The sequence below is a fragment of the Sinocyclocheilus grahami genome, unplaced genomic scaffold, assembly GCF_001515645.1.
Source record: "Sinocyclocheilus grahami isolate Dianchi unplaced genomic scaffold, SAMN03320097.WGS_v1.1 scaffold136.1, whole genome shotgun sequence".
NCBI classification, from domain to species: domain Eukaryota; kingdom Metazoa; phylum Chordata; class Actinopteri; order Cypriniformes; family Cyprinidae; genus Sinocyclocheilus; species Sinocyclocheilus grahami.
Window position 1 is genome coordinate 1,374,265 of NW_015505315.1, and position 21,734 is coordinate 1,395,998.

The 21,734-nt window shown below is 38.1% G+C and overlaps 1 protein-coding gene across 2 annotated transcripts in view; it reads right to left on the reverse strand.

Moving 5' to 3' along the window:
* Positions 1-356: 356 nt before the first annotated feature.
* Positions 357-21,734, reverse strand: part of smarcd3b (SWI/SNF related BAF chromatin remodeling complex subunit D3b) — a 40,456-nt gene continuing 19,078 nt past the window's right edge. For both annotated transcript variants that reach the window (XM_016280026.1, XM_016280025.1), the window contains exons 2-13: positions 17,680-17,873; positions 10,330-10,372; positions 9,570-9,692; positions 8,764-8,886; positions 7,142-7,237; positions 6,844-6,945; positions 6,205-6,366; positions 5,904-6,001; positions 5,155-5,290; positions 4,817-4,939; positions 3,234-3,335; positions 357-3,141 (exon numbers count right to left, since the gene is read on the reverse strand). In XM_016280026.1, the coding sequence (XP_016135512.1) occupies positions 3,088-3,141; positions 3,234-3,335; positions 4,817-4,939; positions 5,155-5,290; positions 5,904-6,001; positions 6,205-6,366; positions 6,844-6,945; positions 7,142-7,237; positions 8,764-8,886; positions 9,570-9,692; positions 10,330-10,372; positions 17,680-17,873 (1,356 nt within the window). In that variant the 3' untranslated portion in view covers positions 357-3,087. The remainder of the gene's footprint in view (positions 3,142-3,233; positions 3,336-4,816; positions 4,940-5,154; positions 5,291-5,903; positions 6,002-6,204; positions 6,367-6,843; positions 6,946-7,141; positions 7,238-8,763; positions 8,887-9,569; positions 9,693-10,329; positions 10,373-17,679; positions 17,874-21,734) is intronic.

The following is a 21,734-nucleotide window of genomic DNA, read 5'->3' on the forward strand; positions in this document are numbered from 1 at the left end:
GATGAGTCTATTATAATTAACTATCACAATTGTGTTATCAAAGCACGTGTAACTTCATTTGATTGTGTGATTCCCCCCCTGAATTTTACACAAATGCAGTGCTTCTCAACCATTTTGATTCAAAGCCCCCTTTGTCCAAGAAAATATTCAAAGCCCTACTATCTAAGGAGACGTGTACCTCTGTTTTTTTTTTTTGGTTGCAGTTTTTAAAGATTTGTTAAAATAATAATTTAAGTAATTCGATATAACTTAATTTGGTCCCCTAGTGGGCCCTGACTCGTTGGTTGAGAACCACTAATTCACATCACCAGAATAAACTCTCAACACACTTTCAGTATGGTGTTCCATTCACAAACTTTGGCAAGCGCTTGTTTATTTACATCCTCACTATGCTACACATGTATGTCTGTAGTTTTGATCTCTCTAGCTGAACAGTGGAACAAGATGAGAAAGCAAACATATACAGACTGTGAGAGAGAGAAAAAAATACATAGTGGATCATTAAAACTTACTAGATATTTTCCCTTACAGAAGCACTGGAGGGCAGCATGATCCACACTACGACTATAAGCAAGAGAGATGGTAACATTGAACCCGTGACCACATGATGGTCAGGTAAAGCACAGTTGGTGGCTTAAGAGAAGAGGTTACTTTACACATGAGAACAGAAAACCTTGTTCAGCCACTAACACAGCAACACAGTTAGATGTTATACTTCAAGTTTATAATGTTCAAAATGGCTGACTATACATGTAGTACCCACAAGAATCGATGGGAGGTGCTGTTGTTGCCCAACAGGCTCTGTAAAAATCATTGGTGTGCTTCTCTTATCCATATTAAATTGCAAAGTCTTTTTAAAAGACAAAACAAAAAATAATATGACCTAAAATGGCCCCTGCTGTACATGTTGGTACTGTATGTAGAGGCTGTGACCCAGACACAGAGGGTCACTAACTAAAGAAACTCAGTGCTCTTCTGATCCAAGTCCCAAGCAGTCAGAAGGTTTCTCATGTCCTTGTATGAAAGTATAAAAATGTGTCCATGCAGCATGCATAGGTCTGAAAAAACACTCTGAGGGACAACACACAGGTCACCAGAGTTCCTTTTTCCTCACGAGAAGATGCGTGAGGATCACAGGCAAACTGCAAGAACACAAACCCTCCTACAGCCGACAGTAAAGCAGCAGCAAAGGGTTCACGATCAAAACCCAGAACCAATGAGAAGTCATGTGACATTTATTCCCGAGTTCATATTTAATTTCTCGACTTTTTTGTTTAGGTGACGTATAATTAGCATGGAAAGCGTTCAGAGCGCTCAGTTATGATCCATGATTTAGTGCAAAGAATATGAGTCAAAGTCATTTTTAAAAGCACTGTTTTCACAGCTATGGAGAAATGAGAATTTGAAATGTGTATTCTCTAAAAATGTATCCTTCATCTTTTAAAAAGTCCTTCATCTAGTCAAAGTCTGTACACTGTCTTTTTAAAAAGTAAATTACACCTTTGGTAAAACATTAAACAACACTAATGCTATAAAATCCCTAGACATTAGTGACATACACAAATGCCCATAGTATGTTATTTTAAACAACACTATTGAAATGGATAAAAAATAATTCAGGATTCAAAGGAACTTCTACAAGAACATGGTAATGCCAGGTGCACAAAAAAGGTGTTTTGGTGAAGCATAAAGAAATGTCTGTGAAAAGACAAGATTTTACAGAATATTCACTTTTATCTAGCTGGCTGATGATCTTTCTAGTCTGACGTTACTCAGATCCCAAAAACAAACAACAAATGGTGCTAATATACACTTGCGGTGCGCTATAGTACTACTAAAAAAAATCATGATCCTAACCTTTAAGTTCATACTGAAATCTCAGTTAACTAGACAGTGATTCATCTTTTCTGACTGGTTAAAATTTTGGTGACTAGGACACCGTGAGCCCAGATTGTAGTGTACACTGGAAGCTTAGCTTAAAGGTGTACCATTAACGTCCAGTGCTCATAAACGGCAACTGAGATTGTATTCTTATTTGAAATGGAGGCTTGGACCCAGACACGGTATTTGATAAGCCATGACATAAGCGGATTACATTATACCAGCATGCTGGTATGGCCCATTTTCTTTGTATATGTGAAAACTTCTCAAAAACTGTGGACTAATGACTATGTCAGTACTGTCCTACAAAGGCAAAACGCAGCAACTACACAGAATTCAATAATAAAAAAAAAAGTGTGAAAATTTATCAAAACGTTAAAAAAAACTCAAACACTTGAGTGTGGGTGTAGTTACTGTTTTGTCTTTATATGTCAGAATAGCTTTTAAATACTTTAAAACCTCCTTCAATCAGTACACTATTTACTTAAAACGCAGCTAAATGTCATTATTGTGGCAGGGACAGACAGTAGAGAGTGACATACCCAGTAAGCCACCAGCTCAGTTAATACTGAATGATTCTCCTTTTTAAGCTGCCTCCCTCAAAGTACTTCATAAATGCACTTCTGAATAAAAGTGTTAATAATGGAGACGATTATTGTAGCTCCACTGATTCCCAACACTGACAGACATACAAAATTACCTTTTTGATCAATACCCCAAAACAAAACTGGAACAAGTGTGGACTAAATTAGACACATCATCAATACCGGTGTCCAAACACACGTTCATCATAGGGAAAATGTGTGTGAATGCCAGGAATTGATGACTGACAGGAAGAAAGGCTGAATCACAACTGAATCAACGTTGGATCCAGTCTAGGAGACTGAGCCGGCTCTGATGTCATCAAGTTCAAAATGTTGGTGGATGTGATTGGTATTCAAACCCAGAAATCCAAATAGTGCATTGTGAGATGATTTCAACCAGGAATGGCTGAATTGGTTGAAATGCACATACTATACAATGGGGCTGCAGGAGTAACAGGGTGTGATTGGTCCATTATGGTGGATTGTAGGTCACAGTGACAACAACGATAACTGGACACGCACACAAACCCCCATACACTGCGTAAAAGAATGCAGGGATCTCCATGAGGAGGCAGTGTTGTCACAAATGAGCCATGTTTTCTGAATGTGGTCGGTGTGAGTTCTAGGTGTTCCTCAAGGCCAAGGCCTGCTCCAGCTCCTGCCTCCTCTGCTGAATCTTTAGAAAGTGGAAAGACAAAGAGCCAATCAGTTTTTGTCCAGTGCAGTGAGGACACCGAGGAGGTTCACACTATGTTTTGCTATTCTTACCTTGCAGTAGAAGTAACGGCTAACAGCCTCCTGAGACCAAGGCTGATGATAAAACTCTGCTCTCCTCTCTTCCTCTGGGTTCCCAACAACATCTGTCATCAGCTACAAACGATCAAAATGTGTTACCAGTTAGAAATGTGGGACAACATCAGGACAAACATGATGCAGGACATTAAGTCTTTAATATCTGCATATCTGCAGAGAAACAAATCACATAAATTAAGGTTTTAAAGCAGCACTATGTAACTTTTTTCTGTGTTCAAAATGTATATAATGAGCGAGTACATCATCTCAATTCATCTTCCAAACCGTGTTTTTGTCTTATTCCGAATCACTACGGTACACTTATAAGTACTTATATTTGGACTATTGTAGCCTGGTCGGGTCGTCACCGCTGCGGAGTAACACATACCTGCGTGAATCGCCATAGACATAAACTTAGAGACGTAGCTCCGGTTGGAATGTTCTTCCGCGGGATGTGTGCAAGTTCTGTTTATTAACCGCTAGAGCGCCAAAAGTTACATAGAGCTGCTTTAAAGGAAGTCTCTTACGCTCTTTATCAAAAATAGAGTAAAATACTGAGAAATATGATCATAAATATTACAATATACAATTAAAATAGCTTTTAATGTTTTCTGTTTTCATACATTTTAAAATGCTATTTATTCCTGTGATGCAAAGCTGAATTTTCAGTTTCTTATGCTCACCAAGGCTGCATATATTTGATAAAAACCTAGTAATATTATTACAATTTAAAAGAACTCCTTACCATTTAAATATATTTTAATTCATTAATTGATTATTTTGTTCATTAATTTTAATTTATTCCTGTGATAGCAAAGCTGAAGTTTACTCCAGTCCTTCAGAAATCATGGTACTCAAGAAATATTTCTTATTATCATCAATGTTGAAAACAGTTGTGCTGCCTAATATTTTTGTGAAAACCATGATACCATTTTTTCAGGATTCTGTAATGTAATTGTTAAAATGTTTTTTAATATGCAAGTCTTTATTCTCACTTTTAATTAATGTGTTGCATCCTTGCTAAATAAAAGTATACATTTCTTATGAAAAATAAAATCTTGAGCCCAAAATGAATGACCTTAACCCACGATTTTGAATGGCAGTGTATGAGAGCTGTTGAAGTTTCAGATTTTACTAGTGGAAACTACTGAATATGAAGCAAATACCTTGTTGAAACCTTTATAAATTTGGTTCAAAGTGTGTAATAACTGTATCAGTAACAGCAGCAACAGAACAGAACAGCAAACTTAATTTCCAAACAGGTTTACCAAACACTCCTATGCCCCTTCTGACCTGTTCCAAACAGGTAGTCCCGCCCTAAACTCATGCCATTGGTTGAGCCAGAAGTTGACATATCGGACCACTCAAACAATCCGAGCAATGTTTTGTTTACACTTTTTGGGACTTCAGCCTTCAGCTGGCTTAAACATATATCTGTCTCAGCACATTAAACTGAAATATGAGAAAGTACTGTAACAGAAAAACACACTTCATTTTCAAAAATATACATTATATAAATGTCAAGAGTCATGTGTAGAAGAATGACTGTTGTTGCAGACCTTCAGATCTCTGCTCTGGGATTTGAGCCAGTCCTGGATGTAGCCTTTGGGATCTCTGGAGAAGCTGAGCATGAAATCTCTCTGGATCTTCAGCTGATTGATGGACTCAATAGTCTCGTGGATCTGCAGAGCATTTAGAACCAAACTGAACAATCAAGGGTGTATTCACAGACATGATGGCACTGCAGAAGTTGTTCAATCCTGATTATTATCCTGCTGTCAGCTTAACTGTAATAATACGAGTCGAAATCAGAGACCCTATAATTCAGAACAAAATGTCTAGAAGTTCAATCATCTGCTCCGCTGTGCCCACACTGATGTGGGAGACGTGCTCTAACCTTGTTGTCCAGAGAGGCAATCTCTTGCTGATTGGCTGTGGAGAGCAAGAAGCTGCTCATTTGTGCTTTAAGGGGATCTTCCACCTCTACATCAATGTCATAGCATGCCGTCTTTTTCTGATCATTAGCGTCGACGCTGCACAAAAATAACCTCAATGAGAATTCATGTTATATAGAGAAGACAAAGCATAAGGCACAATCAACAACTGAACCATAATACTCCTGTTTTGGATTATATACATATCGACAGAGATGTGATGAGGCTGAATTAAAATAATACTGTTCAAGAGTTTGGGGTCATGTTTTTGCGAAGAAGTCTCTTATGCTCTCAAAGGCTGCATTTATTTGATAAAAAATATAGTAAAAGAAAAATATATTGTGAAATGTTATTCATATAACTGTTTTCTATTTGAATATATTTGATTTAATTTATTCATGTTATGATAAAGCTGAATTTTCAGCAGCCATTACTCCTGTTTTAAGTGTCATTCTAATATGCTGATATGGTGCTCATTTTTTCAGGATTCTTTGATGAGTAGAAAGTTCAAAATAACTGTTATAGTAATAGATTTGTAATAGAAATATTTTGCAAGATTATTAAGATCTTTACTGTTTTGATCAATATGATGTGTCCTAGCTGAATAAAAATTACTGACCCTAAACATTTGACCAGCAGTGTATAAGATGAAGAACACTACAGTATCTGCAATAAATCTGACACATTTGACCACATAATCAGACATCCAAACCTAATGATGTGATTGATGACAATAGGGTCGGGGGGGAGCAAAAGGTTGGTGAGGCGCTGTGGAATTTCAGAGAACTTCAGACGTGGACCGTCAAAGATCTGTGAGAGGAGAAACAAAAAAAGCTCTAGATTGAAATACAGTATCCTGGCTTCAGATAATAATTCCACCATGTGTTGCTATGAACTATGAACAGAAGTGTTATTTTAAATATCAAATACATTATAGGGGTTTAAGTGAGGCTGATTCATTCATTAATTACAGATTGTGATGAATGTTAATCAATGATTCCAATCAAGTGTACCTGTTGGAAGTACTTGTCACAGTTGATGTACTCCTTGTCATGTGAGTCCTGCAGTTTGTTGGTTTTGACATACTGCCAGAGAGCCTGGATGATACTGGAGCGAGTCTGTGTGTGTATTCCCAGCAGACGAGCCAGACGCGGATCCAGTTTAAACTGAGGCGGCTGCACTCAGAACAAAGCTCTCAGATAAATAATGCTTTTCAGTTACTTTTTAGTGTGTTCCATCTACATTTCGGAGTACTGACCCATGCCTACATTTAATTAACTATTAATAATTTAATACATTAATAAGTTTCATTAACTTCTAATCTAACAAAGTAGGCACAGCAGAAAAATATTTATCTATTTTGACTGTCACAAAGTAAAGCATCACAAAATAATTAATAAGTAGACCTGCTACTCACAGAGTTCGGTTCTAATATACTCATATATGTGATAGTCACCCATTACTTCAATGAAACGCAAGGCTTCAAGGTCTGACAGAAATTAATAATGAAACCGAAAATCACACATGACCAAGAAAAAATGCTTTCAAATTTGACATGGTGAAATTATACAATCGCATTTTGCACCATGTTGCAGTTCTTCGAACAGTAAACATACAAGTAAACATTACTGGATGCATTTTGTTGCCTTCACCTGGTAATCCAGCATTAACAGCAGGGTGCAGCGCACGTTCACATCTCCAGGCCTCTTCACCTGGAAACCGTCTGTCTCCTGAGTGGTTGGGGTACGATGCCACTGCAGAAAAAAAAGAAAAAAGAAATCAGCATGCTCGCACTTAAAAAGAAAAGAAACACAGTTACTGCCGTGCCATAAATGCAGTTAAAATATAAGATATTTATTGTGGTTCTGGTTCTTGGTTTTAAGAATTTATGGTTTGAAAAAAATTGTTTCACTGTTATTTAGAGTGATAAGCAGGAAATCAAACACCAACCTCAACCAAATGGTTATCAGGGCCGTAAAGGTCTTTGTCAAGCTCAATCACCAGACTCTTGAAGAATGAGGAGAACTTCCTCTTCATCTTTCCCGGCTGTGCAAGAAAGCATGAATACTGTTTTCAGACTGTGCCACTGAGCAAACTATCCAGTTTCAAGGATGAAGTCGTTGTTGGAAAGCAAGAACTTTACACCACATCATAAACTTTCCTGGTAGACTTTCCATAGAAGAGAAGGGGCTAAATGTTCATTGCAAATGTGGCATACTGGTGGATGATTTGCCGAGCATGACAACATTCCATTCAGCCCAGAGGCGGCATGAGCCTTTCAAGCCATCATCAATAAGTACTAGTTTCATTTCTTTGGGCATGGAAAAACATGCCTCAAGTGTACTAGCTAAACGGGTCTTGGTTAGAGACTGACCCAAGAGGCTGGATTTAATGCTGCACTGCATAAACTCTTAAGAATTTCGTCCCCATGATGCTTCAGCTGCAATCACATGAATCAAACCGGTACATTAGCAGGTGTTTCAGATCACAAAGTAAAAAAAACTAAACAAAACGTTTTTGCATGTTTAGCCATGCTCCAGTGCCTTTGTGGCTCGAGATGAAGGGAACATGCTCGAGCGAAAACAAACATGCAATGAGCCTCAGCTTTAACTTCTATTTAATCTTATTGATGGAAACCACTAAACAGATTTAAGATCGAAGTCAAATATAAAATATAATTCTGCGATACCGAATTACAGACAGCAGGCAAGTAATCTTAACCTTCATTTTAAAGAGGAAACATTTTATGGTAACTTCTGGTTATTCGTTACTAATGTAATTCCTGTAGGTGGAGTCTGCTGCATATAAACAGCACTTCATGAATAGTTATATCACGTCCCTTCCTGGTATATCACAGTGACACCATGCAAAAGGAACAGGGTGGGAAGGTAAATGATTCTTTCAAAATGGGAAGGTTTGAATGATTCTTTCGACTGAGAAGGTAAATGATTCTTTCAAACCAGTGTAACGCATGTATAATATTCATGTTTTATGCTTATGCACTTCAATAATATAATGATCGCTGCCTATTTTGAACATTTATTCTGGGTGATGTACACTTGCCTGCTAGACTGCCATTAAGTGCATTCTTTTTAGGCTGAATTTTCCTTTTGAAAATAAAAGCATGCCACAAAGGCATTCGACAGAGTTACAGATGTAACTAACCGAGAATATTCCTTTAAGATACGCATTGTTGGTTAAAAGGGTGCATGGCACACAACTATCAAAAGAGTAGAGTAAGGAAAAACAGTCCAAGTCAAGGGACCCACAGAACTTTCTGGCACGTATGTATGGATGGAGGCTGGGAAGTGATCTCACTGGTAAGTGAGGCACATGTCTGTGGTCAAGACGTGGAGCCTGGGAGAGTAAATTTAACCTCACTAATTCAAAATGCACATAGCTGCCATTCACAAGGTATGATGTCAGAAACAAAAAACGCATGATCAAACATTGCAGACAGTTATTTGTGATACAAAAGTCATACAAAAGTCAACCAACACGTCTGGGTTTCAAAGTAAAGGATTTAAAATATCTGTGTTGTGCAATTATTGATTTAAGTACAACTGACTCACATCATCCAGCAGTTTGCCCTCCACACGTAGCTCCCAGCATGCAATGCTTCCTTCAGAGTCCTCTGCATCAGGCTTGGCAGGGTTAAACGTGTTGGAGATGTAGAGACGCAGTTTTCGCTTTTGCTTCAAATAGGAAAAAATTTGTTAATCTGAATATTTATCTTTATTCAATCCTCAAGATGATATTAGTATGGAAGCCAGTTTCCACCACTGAATAAAAAATAAAACAAGGTAATTGCGACTTTTTATCTCAGAATTGCGAGTTATAAAGTCCGAATTGCGAGATATAAAGTCGCAATTATGACTTTTTTTTCTCAGAATTGTGAGTTATAAAGTCAGAATTGCGAGATATAAACGGGCATTTCCGAGAAAAAAAGTCAGAATTGCGAGATAAAAAGTCGCAATTACCTTGTTTTATTTTTTATTTAGTGGCGGAAACGGGCTTCCATATATTACTCCTGTATGCTCACAAAGAGGCATTACAAAAAACACAGTCATTATGTTGGAAAAATGCTTTTAAGCAGATAAGTGGTAAAATATGAGAAGCTAAACACTCAGAATAATGGCACCAGCCTCATTTTATGCTCATTTAAGTTGTTTGGTGTCAAATGGTTCAATAAGAGACGACTAGACTGCAGGTGAAAATGCTTGTTCCAAGGTTCCTTATGCCTGCTTGAAATTGTCTGATATAGGTTAACAAAAGTATAAGTGCAAACGCATATATACTTTTAAAATTGGTTTAATAAAACAGTCTGTTCAGGAAATTAAATGAAAAAGAATATATGGACTATGAGGATGAGAAATACCTTCATGGGTCTCTTAAGTGCCTCTTGGATGTCCACCCGTTTGCGCATTATGGTCTGGTCTAATTTGCGCTCGAATGCCAACAGATCCATATACGCCTGTGACTCCGGAACAAGCTCACGAATCTGAAAAAGGGTGGAGCACTGGTAAGGAAATCCAAACTATCCTAGTTATTTCCCTTGTTCTGTGTACAATAGTCTGAGTGTTTCGTCAATGACTAATGCATCTGGCGTCTCCACTGGAGTTGTATCTATCTATAAGGCCTGATAGCACACACATAATGCTGCTTATCTTATCTAACACAACCAACTCATAGTGACACAGTGACTATAAAAAACTAAGAACAGAACTATTCATATACAATGTTTAAACCCTATTAAATTATAAAAAATTGATTGACAGCAACAGCCATCACCATGTCTCAGCCGTCATCATGTCTTATATTTTAGATTATATATTGTAATATTAGAATATCTCAGAATATAATACACAATTGGAAGCTGACATTAACTAGAACAGATATTATGTAGAAAAAAATCTAGATACTTTACAATATACAATAGTTTTTTTTTAAATGACCTGTTGTCAGTGCAGACAATATCTGCATTGTCTGGTTGAGGTGACAATTACTGAAGGCAAAAGCCCTCCAAAACATCTCTGTCTACCGTAACGTACATACACACCCGTGCATTTTCATCCGTGCACATTTGCACACAAAAAAACCCAGCTAAACCAATGAAAGGGCTCAGATCTCTTACTCACCCTTTGTGGAAGGATCTTATCAGCCATCTTCCTCCTCTTGGCACTGCAGAAAGAGGGAGAAAGGGGAAATGGAGAGGAAAGGCAGAAAAAAACCCCAAGATGTTACTATGGAGACTGACAGTGGAGCACCCGGGACATCTGCTAAAATTCTGGGGCTGGTCCAGGATGCGGGAAAGACGGTGTGGGAGTGTGTGTGTGCGCGACGCCGGCCCAGATGGTGCTGGCAACCATTGGCACGGAGGATGTTACTAGAATCAACCAGAATCGTTACTGTTCAAACTTCACAAGGTGAAGCTTAGAAAGCAGCAGTGATTCATAGAACCTGCTCATGATGTGCAGACAGGCGTGTCAACACGGCAATGTATATCTGTGCTCATATATGAATGCTCTTCTATTTCTTTGAGTACAGCAAGTTACATTGTTTTGGTGTTCTTTTCCTTGTGCTTTTTTTTTTACCCGTTTCACATAAGATATGCACAGGAGAGCTGCATGTGGCATTACCTCTGAAAGCAAATAATCATTGTTGCTATAAACTAGACTGAAAAGAGTGCTGGACATTTGTTTGGCATGTTTTCATTCCCCCTCATAGAAAATAGATTTGTACACTCAAAAGTAGGATTCATACAGGTGACCATCTCCAAAACAAACACCTGAGAAGATCGGGAAAACAACGACCAAATACTATTTTTGTTATTCCACGATGAACATCTGGGTAGAACTAGTTTATGTGTGGTCTCAAGTCAGTATTTGTTTTAAAATAAAATAAAAAATCTGCACACTTCACCAGCTTAATATATTTATACAACCAACTAAAATGCACAAATCAGTCAGACTGACTTATTAATACATGTTTAGTTATTTGTGAAAATAGTCAACACTTTACATTGAAGTGTCAAACAAGCTCTCATATACTGCCATCATGCCATGCAACAGGACATGCAAGCGCATCCATGCTAAACCCAGGAAAATATTTAATAAAGTCACTTTAACCTTAATACACTGAACAAAATTATAAAACGCAACACTTTTGTTTTTGCCCCCATTTTTCATGAGCTGAACTCAAAGATCTAAGACCTTTTCTATGTACACAAAAGGCCTATTTCTCTCAAACATTGTTCACAAATCTGTCTAAATCGGTGTTAGTGAGCATTTCTCCTTTGCCGAGATAATCCATCCACCTCACAGGTGTGGCATATCAAGATGCTGATTAGACAATATGATTATTGCAGAGGTGTGCCTTAGGCTGGCCACAATAAAAGGCCACTCTAAAATGTGCAGTTTTACTGTATTGGGAGGTCCGGGGGGGTTCCGAAAACCAGTCAGTATCTAAAGTCGGTTACTACGGCGAACTGCAGTCAGGTCGAGACCCCGATGAGGACGACGAGCATGCAGAAGAGCTTCCCTGAGATGGTTTCTTACAGTTTGTGCAGAAATTCTTTGGTTATGCAAACCGATTGTTGCAGCAGCTGTCCGGGTGGCTGATCTCAGACGATCTTGGAGGTGAAGATGCTGGATGTGGAGGTCCTGGGTTGGTGTGGTTACACGTGGTCTGCGGTTGTGAGGCCGGTTGGATGTACTGCCAAATTCTCTGAAACGCCTTTGGAGATGGCTTATGGTAGAGAAATGAACATTCAATTCACGGGCAACAGCTCTGGTGGACATTCCTGCAGTCAGCATGTCAATTGCACGCTCCCTCAAAACTTGCGACATCTGTGGCATTGTGCTGTGTGATAAAACACAGCAATGCACATTTTAGAGTGGCCTTTTATTGTGGCCGGCCTAAGGCACACCAGTGCAATAATCATGCTGTCTAATCAGCATCTTGATATGCCACACCTGTGAGGTGGATGGATTATCTCGGCAAAGGAGAAGTGCTCACTAACACCGATTTAGACAGATTTGTGAACAATATTTGAGAGAAATAGGCCTTTTGTGTACATAAAAAAAGTCTTAGATTTTTGAGTTCAGCTCATGACAAATGGGGGCAAAAACAAAAGTGTTGCGTTTATAATTTTGTTCAGTGTATATTAACATTATTATAATACCTTTGATTTTATAATGTCTTAGACTGAAATTTCATGTTAGGTCTCATGACATGACAAACATGATGACTGACATCAGCTGATCTGTAACTTAATCAATTAAATCATTGCTCTATAAAGGAATAATCTTTGATAATAACCATCAAACATCTATCAGAGGTGAAGTGGGGTAATCCTTATTAGGGATATGTCTTTGGAGGCAAGATGTGCCAGGGTAAAGGGGTCAAGGCTTGGGACAAGGGTGGGATCAAAATGTGTGAATCCATCATGCAGCAGAATAAACTCCTACTTTGATCCGAGTGTGGGATCTGATTGGGCCTCTCTCATGTCCATCTGTCTCCCTGGCATCTCATTTGGTCCAGGAAATCCAACAGGCTTCCTGATGGCATTCGAAGGGTCCTTCATTAGAAGGTACTGAGTGTGTTTGTATGTGTTGCAAGAGCATGTGTTTGTATGCAAGTTTAGAATTGCTGAATATGTTGGGGACACATTACAAAAAGCTGAATACAAAAAACAGACAGCATGGGAGTTGTACAAGAAACAGCAGAAGCAGAGGGAAAGGATCTGATATGCCATGTGTGGTTATTACACACACACACACACACAACCAGTGCATTGATTAGTCTGATGTGAGACAGGAGGGCTCTAGACAATGCAAGATAATGTTACACTAATGTGTCAGACAAGGTCGGCGGACAGAATGAGCAAGTATGTGAATCAATGAAGCTGATTCAGAGAGGACACAACAGAGAGAGAGAGAGAAAGAGATAGAGATCCAGAAAAAAATGTAGAAACAAGTTTTATATACAATATCTCTTAGTGCGTGGCCCATTTCTGTCACAACAGCACAGTCAGATGATTGGCCAGCACACTGAAGACTCCACAGATCAGATTAACTGCAACTAAACAACAGCTACTGCACAAACTGAGACGCATTTCACAGAGATTTGTGATACAAGACCAAAGAGTGACCCCATTTAAAACATTTGGGAATTTTCTGAGATTTACAAAAAAGGAACTTGGGTCATATCTGATCAAAACCATAAAAAAACAGCCAACATATGGCACCAAGAACAAACAGTGCAAATTAAATGAGAAGAAATAAACATCTTAAGAAGAAGGATGCTAAAAAGTGATAAAAATAACACAATGTCCTAAACAAATTAAAAGTAGCAAGTAATTTTTATTCTTCACACTGAAAGTGAACCTGCTCTGTGACATGATACAATCACAGACAAATCAGAAGATATGTTGATGTCTAATGTACATCTATATTATGTGGAGCAGAATTTTGGACCAATAAGATTTCACTGTGGGCGGGGCTACCAAGCACTCCACCATTAAAATCTGCAAGTTAAATCGTGACAATTGCGAATACTGTTTCCGGTTTGTAGCCTCTACTCCATTTTAAGGTTAGAATTTATGAGATCTATTTATTGATAGCACACCTTTAAACTAAGCTTTTAAAAACTTATGGTGTACACTACAGTCTCTGGGCTCACAGTATCCCAGACAGCAATATTTCAACAATTCAGAAAAGATGAATTACTGTCAGGCTAACGAGATTTCAGTATGGAGACAAAGGTTAGGATCATGCTTTTTCAGTAGTACTACAGCACAATGTAAGTGTATATTAGCACCGTTTGTTTTGGGATCTGAAGGAGTGTTTGGACCCAGAAACTGATACACGTGACATAACCGAATAGAAATCAAGTAACAGACAAGGTGTCCTAATGTTTGTTGTGGTTGGTTAGGAGTAGGACAAAAAATTGAAAGACACGAAAGAGATATTTTGATTATTTTGCACCTGGCTAGGGGACCGTGTAAGACTAGAAAAAACTCATGAAATCTACATCAATACAGCCATATTAACCATTTTATTGTTAACAGCTGTTTGGCATATTTTTGCAATTGCAAATTCTTTTGCTTCCCATTAAGATGCATGTAATCAAATCTTATGTCAAACAGGATCAGGCCATTCTATTGAAACAGTTCTTGTCAGAGGAAGAACCACGTCTTTCCAGCCAGCCATCAAAGCAACAGAGATCATTTACATGCTCATCAATCAAAACTCATTAAGCTCTGACTGTATTGAACACTTCAGTTCTACTGTTTCTGTATTATAGATTATAGGAATCAGTGTTGGGTTTAACTAGTTACTAAGTAATTAGTTACTGTACTTTACTTTTCCCTTGAAATTTATTACAGGTAGTTCTTATGTAATTGAACTTAATACTGGGTATAGACTGTAGAACATTTATATACAATACAATAGTGGATTTAACATCAAAATTTTAAGTCTAGCCTTAAAATGCATGCTTTTTATGTACCCTTCTCACTTTAAATACTTTGGTGAGTTAATAAGAATATTGGTAACACTTTAGTGTCCAAGTCTCACTATTAACTAGTTGGTTATTAGCATGAATATTACTGGGATATTGGCTGATTATTATTACTTAAAAAGCACATATTAATGTCTTATTCTGCAAGATCTTATTCTAAATCCTTCTCTGACTGTATTGAACACTTCAGTTCTACTGTTTCTGTATTATAGATTATAGGAATCAGTGTTGGGTTTAACTAGTTACTAAGTAATTAGTTACTGTACTTTACTTTTCCCTTGAAATTTATTGAAATTTATTACAGGTAGTTCTTATGTAATTGAACTTAATACTGGGTATAGACTGTAGAACATTTATATACAATACAATAGTGGATTTAACATCAAAATTTTAAGTCTAGCCTTAAAATGCATGCTTTTTATGTACCCTTCTCACTTTAAATACTTTGGTGAGTTAATAAGAATATTGGTAACACTTTAGTGTCCAAGTCTCACTATTAACTAGTTGGTTATTAGCATGAATATTACTGGGATATTGGCTGATTATTATTACTTAAAAAGCACATATTAATGTCTTATTCTGCAAGATCTTATTCTAAATCCTTAATCCTACCCAATTCTTAAACTTAACAACTACTTTACTAAGTATTAATAAGCAGTAATTAGGGGTATATTGAGGCAAAAGTTAATAATTAGTTAATAGTGAGAATTGGACCCTAATCTAAAGTGTGACCAGAATCATTTATATAGTTACTTGAAAGAATTAAAAGAACCGTTTCATGTCTGTCCTTGTATCATTAACTTGTCGAGGTTGATATAGGATTTATAAAGTAATTAGTAATAAGTAATTAAATACTTTTTGGAGAGACTAATTTGTACAGTAATCTAATTACACTGTTGAAGATGTAATTAGTAACTAGTAATTAATTACTTTTTTAGAGTAACTTACCCAACACTGATAGGAATACAGTAAACATGTCCTTTGCAGGCCCCAGCGGTTCATACAAGAGTGTTGTCTAGTATGGAAGAGCTTTTTTCCATGCTATCCTTGACCCAGGTTAACGGAGTAGTTTACTATAAAGTCATCTTTTTTTTTTTACTCTTTGTGACTTTCTTTCTTCTGTGGATCATCAAAAGACAAGATTCTGAGAAATGCCCAGTGGTGGAAAGAGTACTGAAAAAATATACTCAAGTAAAAGTACCATTACCTTCCAAAAAATGTAGTGCGAGTAGAGTAAAAGTACTTGCCCAAAAAACTACTTGAGTAAGAGTAAAAGAGTAGCCTATTTAAAAGTACTCATGAGTATTGAGTAGAGAGTACTGAGCTGTGGATTCTACCCCCTCATAATAAACGCTGTACACTGCAATTTATATATTTTAAAAACGTTGTACATTCTGTAATTCACATTATCTTGTTTGTCATAAAGAATGAAGAATATCTTTCATCCAGCAGTTTTAATTTTGACCGCCAACTCTTTAAAATACATCAAAACAGCACGGAAACAGTATTCAGTTGAAGAAAAGATGAAAGTTATTCTCAGTACAATCATCCCCATTTAAATCATAAAGTTTGAAAAAATAGATTTAAAATAATGTTTAAGGCCACTGAGACAGCATGCTGTTGTTGCACATAAAATATTAATGTTTAGAACAGTGCAAATACAAACACCATTAGAAACTCATAGTTCAGCATCACACACCATGATATGGGTTACAATGAGAGCCCATTTCTCTCCAAAGCGGTGCCAGTTTTAGCTTTTTGCAATAAAGAAATAAGAATAACTAAATTTGATCATTTATGTTACAATTTTAACATAAATGCACATTGTTTTAGAAGGATGGCATCATGCCATACTTTTTACACATTTACTCAAATACAATTTGTAAGGAAAAATGCATTAAATAGCGAAGTATTTCTGGGGAAATTTTTTCAAAGGAAAACACACACACGCATGCCTCTTTGCTGAGCCGCGGCGGTCTCGGTGAATCAGCAGCATCCACAACTGAATGGAACAATGGAAAAGTGTTGAACTTGAAAATTGTTTATGCGCGAGTGCACTTGCTAATTGAAGGCGAATTGTATAAAATGGATTTGAAAAAAAACGTTTATTAACGAGCTGCAGTTTTATTACATCACGCGCTGGCACAGATGCAGTATATTAACACCAGGGGTCATCAATAAGGCGCAGATTGGTCCTCAATTTGTGTTTCCAACACACTTTTTCACAGCGCGCATCACGCGCTCAAACTCGTCAACAAGCAACAACGACTTATCCAAGTGATCGCTGCAGAACGCACGCGAGAGAGAGACGAGGCAGCGCAGATCGCGCGTCTCATAAGTGAGTGGGAATTTACCGAGACGTGGTACTTGCGTGATTAACCTGTAGATAGGCAAGCATAGCCTATATACAAATCATTTAGTAAGCAGAAATCCGAAATTTACCTTAACATATTAAGTATGTTTACCTTAACATATTAACATATTCAAGCATCAATTAGCGACTGAATTGATGCTTGAAGAATGCGCTTCCAGCAGCCATGACAAACAGTTGGCGGTTAAAGTTTTCTATGCACAATTTGATTTGACGAAAGTAAACTATACCTTAAAGTAACCTTTCACATCTGAAATGTTAAAAAGTGGTTAGCGCTAGATTTTTGCTCCAAAGCAGGGTTACTACCGCCAAGATAATCCAGAATGATTTTAACACTATTAATGGGTAAAATTTTTTTTCTTATAATCCTTTATTCATATGAGGGATAAAGGAACATGGGTACAAAAAAATGGGAAACCTGTCAGTCCATTTATCTTTTGAGAATACGTTCTGCATCATTGCTTCAATGGGAATAAACAATTTCAAAAGTCTACAACCTACATTAAGTGACATCCTCCAGGTCCTTGTTATTCAATTTTCTCTATACATTTTTATGTGGGTTCCTGATCATTAGCATGTGTCACATTATACTCACTTCCTGTTTCGATTCTGTACAGACTGCTGCTGTTGAATCTGCTGCTGTGAAGGAGCGGGCCGTTTACGACTGGCTTCCATGGCTTGATTGGTGAGTCCGGGCCGGACAGCAGGACTTCCTCCAAATGGTGGTCCTGGAGGCCCCATTGGGGCCCCCTGATGAGGCATTCGTGCTCCTGATGGCATACCGGGCCGCTGAAAAAAGGTGACAACAAAAAGATAGACATAAGAAACTGACTTGGAGAACATTTACATTAAGGATGTTCATTTCGGTTATTTTTCCTAACCGACAACTGACGCTCGTTAAGCGATTGTTAACCGTAAACCGACAAGATTATTTTAAATTAGAAAGGATAAGTGTCTGTGACCCGTTAAAAAAATACTAACATTTGTTTTCCGGGGATAAAAGCAGCAAACAACAGAACAAGAGGATTCACATGGTCATATCATATCACATCACGCACCTGCAGCGCTTCTGCCAGAGGAGAAAAACATAATAAAGCTAGGCTATATACTGTATATATCGAATAAATAGGCCTAAACGAGAAACATAATTTATTATTTAAGTAAAAATAGGCTAAGAAAATGAAAGAAAAACTGTGCAACAAGTAGCCAAGAATGCAGAGTTTCAGTTCATTTTTGTGCTGCGTGAAAGGAAACCAGACGACAGAAAACAGCATCCTATTTTTCTTTAGGCTTATTTTACAAAAGCACAAAGATTTGTTTTTATTGTGAATGTACACAAATAAAGGCAAACCTTTTACAATTCCGATTATCTTTAGGACTAAAAGGAGTAGTTGCTTCCACTGTTAGATGGAAAAAACTCAAGTGATTGCGCCGGCGCCGCATGCGCACACAGTTAAGCTTTGCTACCTCGACAATGCAGCCTGTTCATTATCATGATAAAATACAGCCAGTCAAACATATGGAAAAAAAACTATGTAGTAACAAATATGTAGTAAAATCTGTGCCGTTAAGTGTTATCACCATACCACCGTGATGTTATGCAAAACATTTTGTTTTACGTGGATATTGGAACGCGAGTGAATCCTAGGCTACATAATAAATAATAATTTGTCATTCAAATACATTGCGAATACGAAAACATTTGATTTTGTGTGGAATGAGAGACCCAACGTTGGTTTCAGTTTCGTTTTAGCCTAAATGAATTCGTTTTGGCTTGTCGCTTATACAGTGGGGGAAAAAAGTATTTAGTCAGCCACCAATTGTGCAAGTTCTCCCACTTAAAAAGATGAGAGAGGCCTGTAATTTTCATCATAGGTATACCTCAACTATGAGAGACAAAATGAGAAAAATAAAATCCAGAAAATCACATTGTAGGATTTTTAAAGAATTTATTTGCAAATTATAGTGGAAAATAAGTATTTGGTCAATAACAAAATTTCATCTCAATACTTTGTTATATACCCTTTGTTGGCAATGACAGAGGTCAAACGTTTTCTGTAAGTCTTCACAAGGTTTTCACACACTGTTGCTGGTATTTTGGCCCATTCCTCCATGCAGATCTCCTCTAGAGCAGTAATGTTTTGGGGCTGTCGCTGGGCAACACAGATTTCCAACTCCCTCCAAAGATTTTCTATGGGGTTGAGATCTGGAGACTGGCTAGGCCACTCCAGGACCTAGAAATGCTTCTTACGAAGCCACTCCTTCGTTGCCCGGGCAGTGTGTTTGGGATCATTGTCATGCTGAAAGACCCAGCCACATTTCATCTTCAATGCCCCTGCTGATGGAAGGAGGTTTTCACTCAAAATCTCACGATACATGGCCCCATTAATTCTTTCGTTTACACGGATCAGTCGTCCTGGTCCCTTTGCAGAAAAACAGCCCCAAAGCATGATGTTTCCACCCCCATGCTTCACAGTAGGTATGGTGTTCTTTGGATGCAACTCAGCATTCTTTCTCCTCCAAACACGACAAGTTGAGTTTTTACCAAAAAGTTATATTTTGGTTTCATCTGACCATATGACATTCTCCCAATCCTCTTCTGGATCATCCAAATGCTCTCTAGCAAACTTCAGACGGGCCTGGACATGTACTGGCTTAAGCAGGGGGACACGTCTGGCACTGCAGGATTTGAGTCCCTGGCAGCGCAGTGTGTTACTGATGGTAGCCTTTGTTACTTTGGTCCCAGCTCTCTGCAGGTCATTCACTAGGTCCCCCCGTGTGGTTCTGGGATTTTTGCTCACAGTTCTTGTGATAATTTTGACCCCACGGGGTGAGATCTTGCATGGAGCCCCAGATCGAGGGAGATTATCAGTGATCTTGTATGTCTTCCATTTTCTAATAATTGCTCCCACAGTTGATTTCTTCACACCAAGCTGCTAACCTATTGCAGATTCAGTCTTCCCAGCCTGGTGCAGGTCTACAATTTTGTTTCTGGTGTCCTTTGACAGCTCTTTGGTCTTGGCCATGGTGGAGTTTGGAGTGTGACTGTTTGAGGTTGTGGACAGATGTCTTTTATACTGATAACAAGTTCAAACAGATGCCATTAATACAGGTAACCAGTGGAGGACAGAGGAGCCTCTTAAAGAAGAAGTTACAGGTCTGTGAGAGCCAGAAATCTTGCTTGTTTGTAGGTGACCAAATACTTATTTTACAGAGGAATTTACCAATTAATTCTTTAAAAATCCTACAATGTGATTTTCTGGATTTTCTTTTCTCATTTTGTCTCTCATAGTTAAGGTATACCTATGATGAAAATTACAGGCCTCTCTCATCCTTTTAAGTGGGAGAACTTGCACAATTGGTGGCTGACTAAATACTTTTTTGCCCCACTGTATAAAACCGTTGAGGGTTGACTGTATAAAAACAGTTCGTGCTGCACTGTATTTGTTTTGTCCTATCGTATCTATCATATGTTGTTGCCTTATTAAAAAGTGCCCTTGCTGATGGAAGGAGGTTTTCACTCAAAATCTCATGATACATGGCCCCATTCATTCTTTCGTTTACACGGATCAGTCGTTCTGGTCCCTTTGCAGAAAAACAGCCCCAAAGCATGATGTTTGCACCCCCATGCTTCACAGTAGGTATGGTGTTCTTTGGATGCAACTCAGCATTCTTTCTCCTCAAGTTGAGTTTTTACCAAAAAGTTCTATTTTGGTTTCATCTGACCATATGACATTCTCCCAATCCTCTTCTGGATCATCCAAATGCTCTCTAGCAAACTTCAGACGGGCCTGGACATGTACTGGCTTAAGCAGGGGGACACGTCTGTCACTGCAGGATTTGAGTCCCTGGCGGTGCAGTGTGTTACTGATGGTAGCCTTTGTTACTTTGGTCCCAGCTCTCTGCAGGTCATTCACTAGGTCCCCCCGTGTGGTTCTGGGATTTTTGCTCACAGTTCTTGTGATCATTTTGACCCCACGGGGTGAGATCTTGCGTGGAGCTCCAGATCGAGGGAGATTATCAGTGGTTTTGTATGTCTTCCATTTTCTAATAATTGCTCCCACGGTTGATTTCTTCACACCAAGCTGCTTTCCTATTGCAGATTCAGTCTTCCCAGCCTGGTGCAGGTCTACAGTTTTGTTTCTGGTGTCCTTTGACAGCTCTTTGGTCTTTGCCATGGTGGAGTTTTTGGAGTGTGACTGTTTGAGGTTGTGGACAGGTGTCTTTTATACTGATAACGAGTTCAAACAGATGCCATTAATACAGGTAACGAGTGGAGGACAGAGGAGCCTCTTAAAGAAGAAGTTACAGGTCTGTGAGAGCCAGAAATCTTGCTTGTTTGTAGGTGACCAAATACTTATTTTACTGAGGAATTTACCAATTAATTCTTTAAAAATCCTACAATGTGATTTTCTGGATTTTTTTTCTCAATTTGTCTCTCATAGTTGAGGTATACCTATGATGAAAATTACAGGCCTCTCTCATCTTTTTAAGTGGGAGAACTTGCACAATTGGTGGCTGACTAAATACTTTTTTGCCCCACTGTATATATAGCTTCTTATATTTTTAATTCTTGTTCTTTTCTAAATACTGTTAATTGAAAGGATTTGTTATGGAGTGGGGGGAACTAAAATAGCCTAGCTATGTTTA